Genomic DNA, 12,040 nt, shown 5'->3' with positions numbered 1-12,040 from the left:
ACTAGTATGCATTCACTCACCACAGACATGCCCTGTAGCTCAGTGGGAAGAGTGGGCAAAAACGCCCTTAACTTCTGCCTTCTCCCCGGCAATGGAAAGAGTTGAACTGTGCATCCAAAATAATGGCTTTTCAGGGAGTTGACTGAAGAATAAGTTTGTTTACCCTGTCTTAGAACACTGACAGGACCTGCCACACTGTAGATGCCTGGCCATCGCTAAAACAAAAGAGGGCTGGATGGTGTGTTGCTGCTCCAGAGGACCACTGATGCAGCAGACTGAGGCTGATATGGTTTGGTGGCCTCTCACTGGGACCAGAGCAAGGGGGTGGAGTGGAGAAGAGTAGAGCATGCTTCCAACATTCTGGTTTTTCTACAGCCTTCTTGAGGGACCGGTTTCTATTTTGCCTGACTTGGAACTCTGACATGACCCATATACCCTAGAAACTCTGGGGCTGCTGAGAACAAAAGAGAACTGGGTGGCTTGTGGCAGCTCCAGAGAACCTGAAGAACTGTAGACAGACACCAGAGGGAGCAAAAGACTACGAATGCCTGAAAAAAGAAACTGGCAAATTCCTGTAATAGAGAATTTACACACACAAGTCCACAGAAAATACATCCACAGAAAAGTTTGAGAGGTTCACAGGCTCTCTAGCTGGGCTGACTGGTGAAGGTCCTTTCTTATACAGAGCAAGTCCATAAAGACTGGGAGAGATGTCTGTTTTTTCAAATGTGTAGATCCCATCACGAATTATACAAGGTAGAGGAAGAAAAACAGGAAAAATCAAAGGGACAGAATAAATCTCCAGCAACTAACCCTAAAGAAAACAAAGAATTTTAAAATACTGTCATGAAGATGCTCAACGAGTTCAGGAAAATGAAGCATGAAGAAAATGAGAATGTCAACACAGAGAAAATATAGTAAAGATCAGGAAGAAATTTTGGAGCTGAAGATACAAAACTAAATTGAAAAAAATCACTTAGAGGGGTTCATCAAAAGACTTGATCAAGCAGAGGAGAGAATCAGCAAGCTCAAAGACAGGTTTCTTTGAAATTATTGAGTTAGAGGACTAAAAAGAAAAAAAAGATTGAAAAAGAGCATGGAAAGCCTAAGGAACTTATAAGACACTATCAAATGGATCAATATATGCATTATGGGAGTATCAGAAAGAGAAGAGAGAGAGAGAGGGGCAGAATACTTACTTGAAGATACAATGACTGTTAATAAACATGAAAATTAAGTATTTTCTTACTTGATTCTTTTAGTTGGAATGAAGACAAACATTTATTACTGTATTAAAAAAGAAAGATATAATGACTGAAAATTTCACAAATTTGGGGGAGAAAATGGACATCCAGATTTAAGAAACCCAAAAAACTACCATAAGCAAGAACTCAAAGAAGTCCACACCAAGACACATAATCAAATTGTCAAAAGTCAAAGATAGAGAATTCTGAGGGCAGAAAAAAAAAAAAGTGACTTGTCACATAAAAGGGAGTCCCTATCAGGCTATCAGTGAATTTCTTGCCAGAAACCTTCAAGGCCAAAGGGAGTGGGATGACATATTCAAAGTGCTCAAAAACAAAACAAAACAAAAACCTGCCAAACAAGAACACTGTATCTGGCAAAACTGTCCTTTAAAAAATGAAGGACATAGACTTTCCCAAATAAACAAAAGCTGAGGAAGCTTATCACTAGTAGATCTACATTACAGGAAATGCTAAAGGGCGTCCTTCAAGTTGAAATGAAAGGACTCTAAACAGCAACATAAAAGCATATGAAAATATAAAGCTTGTTGGTAAGGGTGGATATATAGACAAATATAAAATACTGTAATACTGTCATGGTGGGACATACGTCACTTGTAATTCTGGTATGAAAGTTAAAAGTATAAAAACATTTTAACTATAAAATGTGTCAATGTATGCACAATATAAAAAAGATATAAATGTGAGCTCAATTGTATGAAGTGTGGAGAGGGGAGAAGTAAAAGATTAGAGCTTGAAGATTACAGCAATTGAAGTTAAGTTGTTATCAGCTTCAAATATATTATTATAATTGTAAGATGTTCTGTGTAAGTCCTATGATAACCACAAATACACTATATATAAAAAATTTAAAAAAGAAAATGAGAAAGGCATCAAAGTATGTCTCATACACACATGTGTATACAAAAATCAGTGAAACACAAAGGAAGAGAGCAAGGGAGAAAAAGAGGGACAAAAAAGCTATAAGACAGAAAACAATGAAATGGAAATAGCAACTTCTTACTTATCAATAATTACTTTAAATGTAAATGGAGTAAACGGTCACTCAAAAAACATAAAGTGACTGAGTGGAGAAAAAAGACAAAAATAAAAAAAAACAAGATCCACCTATATTCAAAGTATAAGAAACTCACTTGGTTTAACGGCACATAGAGGCTGAAAGTGAAAGAATGGAAAGAGATATTCCATGCAAATAGTAACCAAATAAGAGCAGGAATGGCTATAGCTATTCAGACAAACAGACAAGTCAACTACAGTCCTAAGAGACAAAGAATGACATTATATAATGATTAGCAGGGTCAACTGGCCAGGAAGATATAACAATTATAAATATATATGTATCCAATGTCAGACACTCAAATATAGGAAACAAACACTGACAAAACCAAAGAGAGAAATAGACAGCAGTGCAATAATAGTATGAGATTTTAATATCCCAGTCTCAATAATGGCTAGAGCATCCAATTGGAAGATAATAAGGAAACAGAGGCCTTGAACCACATGGTAGCACAAATGGACCTAACAGACATATACAGAACATTCCATCCAACAGTAGCAGCATACACATTCTTCTCAAGTACATATGGAATATTCTCCAGGATAGATTATAGTTAGATCACAAATAAAAAGTCTTAACAAATTTAAGGAGATTGAAATCATACCAATTATCTTTTCCAAATACAATGGGATGGAAAATTCACAAATACAGCTGACTCTAGAACAGCATGGGTTTGAACTGAATAGGTCTACTTCTATGCAGATTTTTTTCAATAAATACACGTATAGTACTGTAAATATGTTTGTTTTCCTTATGATTTTCTTAATAGTATTTTCTTTAACTTACGTTGTTATAAAAATGCAGTATATAAATACATATAACATACAAATATGCATTAATCAACTGTTTACCTTATCAGTTAGGCTTCTCGTCGAAATTGGCTAATAGTTAAATTCTGGACGAGTCAAAATTATGAATGGATTTCAACTGCGTGGGGGGCTGGCACCCCTAGTCCCCATGTTGCAACTGTATGTGCACATTAAGTAATGCACTCTTTGTTTCAAAGAAGAAATGTTCAAAAAAGAAATTAAAAATTTTAGAAAAAATCTTGAGACAATGGAACATAATATACCATAATTTATAGGATGTAGCAAAAGCAGTACTAACAAGAAAGTTCATAGCTCAAAAAGCTTTTAGTAAAAAAGTAGAAAGATCTCAAATCAACAATGTAATTTTATACCTCATGGAACTAGACAAAGAAGAGCCAACTAAGTCCAAAGTTAGCAGCAAGACTAAAATTATATAAAAACTAGAACGGAAATAAATAGGGAACAGAAAAACATTAGGAAAAATCAGTAAAACTAAGAGTTGGTTTTCTGAAAAGATCAGCAAAATTACTAACCTTTAGCCACACTAATTAAAAAAAAGAAGTTTCAAATAAAATCAGAAATGAAAGATGACATTACAACTGATGCCACAGAAATAAAAAGGATTATGAGATAACTATGAATAATTATACACCAACAAAGTGGATAACCCTGAAGAAATGGATAAATTCCCAGAAACAAACAACTTACCAAGAGGGAATCATGAGTAAATAAAAAATCTGAACAGATGAATAATAAGAGAATGAATCTGTAATCAAAAACCTCCCAACAAACAAAAGCCAAGTAACAGATGGCTTCACAGGAGAATTCTACAAAATATTTAAGAAAGAATTAATACCAAACCTTCTCAAACTCTTCCAAAAAACTGAAGAGGAGTGAATACTCCAAGCTCATTCTCTGAGGCTAGCATCTTCCTGATACTAAAGACAGAAAAAGACATTAAAAGAAAAAAAATCTGTAAGCTCATATACCTGATGCATAAAGATGCAAATTTTCAATAAAATACTGGCAAACCAAGCTTAACAGCACATTTAATTATGAGAATTATATACCATGACCAAGTGGGATTTATTCCTGTGATGCAAGGATGGTTCAACATAAAAAATAAGTCAATGTGATGCACCACATTAACAGAACAAAAGATAAGGATCACACGATCAACAGACGCAGAAAAAGTATTTGACAAAATTCAACATTATTTCATTATAAAAAGAATTAACAAACTAGGAATATAAGGAAATTACTTTACATAATAAAGGCCATATATGATAAGTCCATAGCTAATACTATACTCAATGGTGAAAACCTGAAAACCTTTTCTCTAAGATCAGGAAGAGAACAAGAGTACCCCTTCTTATTGCTCCTATTCATCACAGTACTGGAAGTCCTAGCAGAACAATTAGGCGGGAAAAAGAAAAGGAAAAAATCTCTGTAGATGACATGATCTTATATATAGAAAATCCTGAAGAGCCCATGAAAAATTATAACTAATAAATGAATTTAGCAAAGTTGCAGGATACAAAATCAACATAAAAAATCAGTGTGCTTCTATATACTTACAATGAACAATCTGGAAAGCAATTAAGAAAACAATTCCATTCACTTAGCATCAGAAAGAATAAAATTCTTAGGAATAAACTTAACCAAGGAGATGAATGACTTCTACACTGGAAACTATAAAACATTGCTGAAAGAAATTAAAGAAGACACAAAAAAGTGGAAAAACTTCCTGTGTTCATGGATTGGAAGACTTAATATTGTTAAAAGTTCATACTATGTAAGTGATATACAGATTTAATGCAATCCCTATCAAACTTCCAATGGTATTTTTTGAATAGAAAAAAATCATCCTTAAATTCATATGGAACCACAAACGGACCCAAATAGCCAAAGCAATATCGAGAAAGGAAAACAAACCTGGATACACGACACTTCCTGACTTGAAAGCACATTACAAAGCCACAGTAATGAAAAGAACATGGCTTTGGCATATAGACACATATATACAAACAGAACATAGAACCCAGAAGTACACTTGTGCCTGTATGATCAAACGATTCATGACAAGGTGCCACAACTACACAGTGAGGAAAGCGTGTCTCTTCAACCGATGGTTTTGGGAAAACTGGATTATCCACATGCAAAAGAATGAAGTTGGACCATTACACTATATACAAAAATCAACTCAAAATTGATTAAAGACTTACACTTCAGACTTGAAACTGTACAACTTGAAGAACAAAACATAGACGAAAAGCTTCATAACATTAGTTTTGGCAACGATTTCTTGGATACAGCACCAAAACCACAAGCAACAAAAGCAAAAAAAGACAAGGGGCGCTACATCAAATGAGAAAGCTTCTGCACAGCAAAGGGAACGATCAATGAAATGAAAAGGCAGTCTACAGAATGGGAGAAAATATTTGCAAAGCAATATCTGATATGCGGTTAATATCAAAAATATATAAGGAACTCCTACGCCTCAACAGCAAAAACAAATAAGCTGATTAAAAAACTGGCAAAGGACTTGAATAGACATTTCTCCAAAGACATATAAATAACCAAAAGATAAATAATAAAGATGTTTAACATCAGTACTCATCAGGGAAATGCAAATCAAAGTCATAATGAAATAGCACCTCACATTTGTTAGGGTAGCCATTATAAAAAAAACCAAAAGCAAATATCAAATGTTGCCAAAGATGTGAAGAAACTGAAACTTTTGTGCAGTGTAGGTGGGAATGTAAAACTGTGTGGTAGCTATGTGCAACAGTATGAAGGTTCCTCAAAAAATTAAAAAATGCAAGTATGATATGATCCAGCAATTCCACTAATGAGTATTTATTAAGAACTGAAAACAGGATTTTTTTTATATGTGTATTTTTAAAAAGTTTTAATTTAAATTCTAGTTAGGTAACATACAGTGTAATACTAGTGTACAATTTAATGATTCAACACTTCATACCACACCTGGTGCTCATCACAGGTGCACTTCTTCATCCCCATCACGATTTTACCCATCCTCCTACCCTACCTCCCCTCTGGTCACCCTCAGTTTGTTCTCTATAGTGAAGAGTTTGTTTCTTGGTTGCCTCTCTCTTTTTTTTCCCCTATGCTTTTTTGTTTGTAGCATATTGCATGTTATTAATAATAAAGTATGGAGCTTTCAATATAAAAAAAAAGGATGACTAGACGGAGTAAATAGAGATAAAATCACATTGACTGCTTTAATTAGATTTTTCACAAAACTGTAAGTATTTCATAGATTTTCCACCATTTGAATAATCTGTGTCTTGAATCTAAGTATTTGGCCATCTTGGACTCTAGCACAACTTTTTTTTTAACTGATGTATAGTTAATATACAGTGTCAGCCTACTATACAGTCTAATCATATTAGATTCGGGTTTACAATGCAATGATTCAACAATCCTATACACTACTTGGCGTTCATCACAATAAGTGTACTTTTAATCCCCTTCACCTGTTTTACTCATCCCCTCACCAGCCTGCCCTCTGGCAACATCCAGTTCGTTCTTTGTATTTAAGAGTCTGTTTTTATTTTTTAATTTTTTTGGTCTCTTTTTTTTTCTTCAAAACAAAAACCAACTTTGTTCCTACCTTAATAATTCACTTGACAGTTTTCAATCTGCTGGAGCAGAAAATGAAGTACAATAAAGTGCTTATAAAGGAAGAACAACAACAAAAAACCACGTTGGGAATCAGAAAAACTGGGATCAAGTCTCTTTCATTATCACTATGAAATTTTGGACATTTGATACTCAGTTTATCAGATATGACCTTGTAAAAAAGATATTCATTCTTACTTTAGAAGATCAGATGAGATAAAATACATGGCCATAATTTGGAAAATGTAATGTGCTTATGCAAATGTTAGCTATTCTTATGTCCTTCTTTAGGATGCTGGTATACACTCAATAAGAGAAAAAAACAACATAGAAAAAATGGAAATAAAATGAGATTTCCAATTCATTAGGGCCCTACACACTGCCAGCTCTAATGTGCACCAAAATTAGCACTTTGGAGCTCTAATTATACAGATTAACTCTCCACGATGATCAAATGAACCAGGAATTCTTTATCTTAAATGTATTTCTATAAAGTCATACTAAGAAGCATGTAACCAACCACATCATTAAAATTAAAAGAATTCAGCAAATTGCCTGGTCTCTGGAGGGACAAACATCCTCTCTTCTTTCAATTTTCTTCATTCAATGTTTCTAAGAAAAATTCCCTGAGAAGGGACTTTTTAATAGCACAGTATAAGCACTACCATATCCTATAAAAATGGAAGTTGTAAGCACTGTTTTGTAACTTGCTAATTTTGCACCATTCCTGTGCTGTTTTTCTTAATCAAGCATAACATATGCAAAGTGTGAGAGGAAAATCAATTTCTTGATAAATTTAATACAATTTTTATAGCAACAGGCAGTATTAAATATATTTAATTGTACCTAAAGTATCAGAGATGAATATTCTGGTGTTTTGTTGAGAGCTTTTACAAGGAATCTGTTCAATAAAGAAATATGATTAGTGTTTAGTAACTTAAAAAGAAATACTTGTTTCAGATATTGAGGGCACATTTAGTAACGTTTGGAACTGAATATTTGCATAACTACCTGAGAGACGTGGGGTATCTGTGTGTCTTTCTTCTGTATTGGAGGTTTTCCATTTGCAGTCATTTCAATCATGCAAGCAACCCGAGGGCTGCCAACAGGGATCGTGTAGCTAGAAATAAAACAGAAGAGGCCATTATTCTATGTGCTACTGGCAAGAACAGGGTAACTTCGCACATGGTTGGTAAGTACTTCTTCAACGACAAGAGGTACTTTCTGGATCATAATAGTCCTGAAATATGGCCCCAACCGAGGGTGGACATTTTAGGATAGACAAAAGATATATTTCTTTTCTAATACTGAAATTTTATTTTCCTTCTTTCTTTCTGTCTCTAAATCAGGACTTGAAATGCTTTCAGAAAGTTAAACCCCCACAAAACAAAAAGAGCTTTTCTGTATAAGTAGGTAATAATAAATTTTTAGTGCTAACTGTGGTTGACATACGGTCTCACTCATGTAGGAGACTGTTGGACAAGTAACAGCAATGTTAAATGATGCTAAACTGCCTAGGTAGAAATTTCCCCTCCCTGGCCTATAGGGGAAATAGAAATGGAATAAGAAATGAAAGGCTGCATACCCCTGAGCAGTGAGATTACACTGTGATATAGTTATCAGAACTCAGAAAGCATGCTGCTAATGTACTAGCTGGTACTGTGTCTCAGAGATAAAGAAAAGTATAAGGTTAAGGGAATTTGTAGAATGAATAGCGGAAATGACCAATACAAAATTGAAAATTTATCACAGTTTATAGAGTAATGCAATCAGATGAAAAGGTATACATACTAAAGTGCTTGGCATAAAGTGAAATAGAATTTTAAAAGACAATTCAAATGATATTACCCTGTCATTTGCCATATGTAATAACAGTAACCTGTATTGTTATGAAGTCTATTCCATAGAGATATTAGAAGCACACTTACTAATATTAAAAGTGGCTCTCTGTGCATACTGAAAGTATGAATGATTTTAATGCTCAGTTTCACTTATTTGTATTTGCTACATTTTAGACAACGAACACACCTAATTTTTATTTTTAATTTTGACCAACTGCTCCAGTTTGGGCCTGACTGAGAGCTTTTCCAGGATGCAGGACTTCTCAGAGCTAAAACCAGGTAAGTGCCTACCAAACCAGGATCAGTTGGTAATTATACTTTTAAAAGAAAAAGTTAGTTTTATTAAAAATCACTGGTTAAATCATTTTTCAGTTCTTCTTCCCCCTTACCTAGAAATACAAATCTGATATGGTCCTTTTTGAGCCACTCAGGCGCCCTGATATGGTCCTTTTAATACATCATTCTGCTACTTTTTTTGGCTTCTGATCTAGTTTATCAAGGTCACTTCTAATTTTGATTAGATCACCGTTGAAAATTCTTCAGTTCTAGGAATGACCTTTAGAGCATCCCATTTGTGTGAATTATATATTATAGGGATATATGAAGCACATTTGTCATATAGTTGATATGGGCAGGGAGACCTGTATAGATGCTTTATACTGGAGATGGAGGAAATATTTCTCAGGGAATGCACATGTTCTTATTAAGAAATAGTAAGATCTCTTTTTATTTGCTTCATTCAGTGCTTGTTAAAATCTAACCATGAACTGCGGTCTTATAGAAGGATGCCACTCTATCTGTTTCGTGTTACCGCCTTCATTTCTTCCCCAGACCCTCCCACCAAATGGCCGATTCTGTTGTCTGCGAGGTCTATGCACTATTTTGGAAATTGATACTCTAATTCTACCAGAGATTTTTCTACATGTAGATTCTTATCATGTTCATTTTTATAATGCCTCATATTTGCTTATAGATCAAATTGTGCGATAAGAAATGAAAAAATGCTCTATAAACAAATTAGACATTATGCTACATAAATCATTTGAGGAAAAATCTAAGTACATATCCCTTATGCCTCTCAAGTATTGCTGAGGCCAGCCAAGTCTAATGATTTAAAGACATAAGGATCATATTTTGAGATAATCCATTGACTGGCTGAGTGATCTCAGGCAAACCACTTAACCTTTCTTCCCTAAAGTGTGATTATCCACAGAAGGGAGATAATCATTCTTGGCTCATAAATGGTTAGTGAGAATTACACTATTTAATGTACATAAATCATTCAGTGCTAATATTAAAATCCAAAGTTAAGGCAATTATTTGCTGACTAGACAGGGATCTCTAAAGAGATTTTTATGAAAATAAATTACACAGTCAAGTTGAAGTGTTCATCTACTTCTACTAATATTGCTTGTAATGGGATTCAAAATCAAATACTTGGGGTTGCATTATTTTAAAACTAAAATCTGACAAAACAGACGTTTTCCCCCCAGTGTCCTTAACATTCTTGTTATTTATATTTATAGTCTTTAGATATGCTATTTGGCAGAAACTTCTGATTTGGAAAAGACAATTTATTTTTAAATTTTTAGAAGATCCTGCTCAAACTGCAAGTTCAGGGTATCTAAAACCAAGGGAAAGGTTGTAAAAATGTAAACAATGGAGAGTGGATTGTTCAATCAAGTACTTTTATGTAACTGAATGCTACCTAGCTCTTAAACAGGAGTTGCAGAATACTAACTAATGGTACGGAAAGATATTTGTATGGAATACAGAAAGAGATAAAGACAATTTGAGTGATATATCATTTTTATAAAAAATATGCATAGAGATAATACCAGATCTCCTTTCACTAATATTAACAGTGGCTATCTTTGCATTCTGAGAATGAAGATGACTTTTAATTTGTCTTTTTTGCTTATTTATATTTTCCATATTTTGGACATGGAACATACAATAATTTTAAATTTCACCTTTTAAAAGAAAATTCAGTTTTATAAAAAACAAATTCCGTTTTTATTTAGAAAAAAGTAAAAATAATTTACTGACATTTCTGCTTTCCTGGATTCCATGCTTTACTTCCAGGTAGACTATCTTCTTGCTAGTTACGGTGACCCTTGAACAACACAGCGGTTAGAGATACCCTCTCCCTCCCAGGAGTTGAAACTTGACTAAGTCAGAAGTCTTACCAATAACATAAACAGTCAATTAACACATATTTTATGTTATATGTGTTATATACTATATTCTTACAATAAACTAAGCTAAGAAAAGAAAATATTATCAAGAAAATCATAAGGAAAGAAAATAACATTTATAGTACTTTACTGTACTTATCAAAAAATATCTGCATATAAGTGGACCCACATAGTTGAAACCCATTATCCCAGGGTCATCTGTATTGCATTCTGACAGCCTCTGAAATTTATGGTTCTAGAACTTATATTAGACATCTTTTGGAGGCCTATTAAACTGTTAACTAAATTTCTTTTTTTTAATTTTTAATTTTTATTTTTTTAAAAGATTTTATTTATTCATTTGAGAGAGAGAGAGACAGAGCAAGCACAAGCAGGGGGAAAGGCGGAGGGAAAAGGAGAAGCAGACTCCCCACTGAGCAAGGAGCTTGCTGTGGGACTCGATCCCAGGACTCTGGGATCATGACCTGAGCTGAAGGCAGACACTTAACTGACTGAGCCACCCAGGCATCCCTGGCTTTCACTTTTAAAATGCTTTCTTAATTTCTCTGTCCTGTATTCTTCCTAGGCACCTATTTTTTCTTCAGCAGTCTCCAGGCCCATTTATTCTGTCTATTGAGTTTTAAATGCCAATAAATACAATCTTTTATTCCCAAGATGTGGAATCTTTTTCATAATTTTTTTAATTTATGCCTATTTTTCTTTTATAATTTCTCCCTTAAAATGAGTTATTCCTTCACTAATGCTTTCTAGCATGCCAGAAATACTTATTTTAAATTTTTTGTCAGACTTTTCCATAAGAAGGATTTTATCTAGAGTGATTCATACTCCACTTGCTGATTTGCTTGGTTCCTTTCTCAATGTTGCCATGTGTTCTGCTATTGTGTAGTGCAGGCTCATTTTCAGTGAGAAGTATTTTTATTTTTCTTTTTCCCCAATTCCATTCTTCTTGTTGTGCCTCTTCTGCTGTATCCAAGTCTGCCTGCCTAATGAGAACCCCACCTGATCTTCTGAGCATCTAAACCCAAATCTTGGATAATGTATATTTGGCAGTTCTGTCCTATGGTGATATTGAAGGTATTCATAGGTTCATTCAGAGCTGAAAAGATTGCTTGGTACAGTTCTGCTCATGATGTTTTGTTTGCATTCTGCTTTCTTCCTAGGCTGGCAGTTTGCTAAAAATCAGAATCCCAGGTGACATTCTCTCTTTTTCTCTCCGTGCAGATAG

The 12,040-nt window shown here is 34.2% G+C and overlaps 1 protein-coding gene and 1 pseudogene across 1 annotated transcript in view; one reads left to right on the top strand and one right to left on the bottom strand.

The window, feature by feature from the left end:
* EYS (eyes shut homolog) overlaps nt 1-12,040 on the bottom strand; it is a 1,577,782-nt gene that overhangs the window by 218,561 nt on the left and 1,347,181 nt on the right. The window contains 1 exon segment of the mRNA XM_027604057.2: nt 7,788-7,896. Within this exon segment, the coding sequence (XP_027459858.2) occupies nt 7,788-7,896 (109 nt within the window).
* Nucleotides 8,869-12,040, top strand: part of LOC113926771 — a 45,111-nt pseudogene continuing 41,939 nt past the window's right edge.

Source organism: Zalophus californianus, chromosome 7 (assembly GCF_009762305.2).
Source record: "Zalophus californianus isolate mZalCal1 chromosome 7, mZalCal1.pri.v2, whole genome shotgun sequence".
Classification (NCBI taxonomy): domain Eukaryota; kingdom Metazoa; phylum Chordata; class Mammalia; order Carnivora; family Otariidae; genus Zalophus; species Zalophus californianus.
This window is presented reverse-complemented; position numbering and strand designations above follow the sequence as displayed.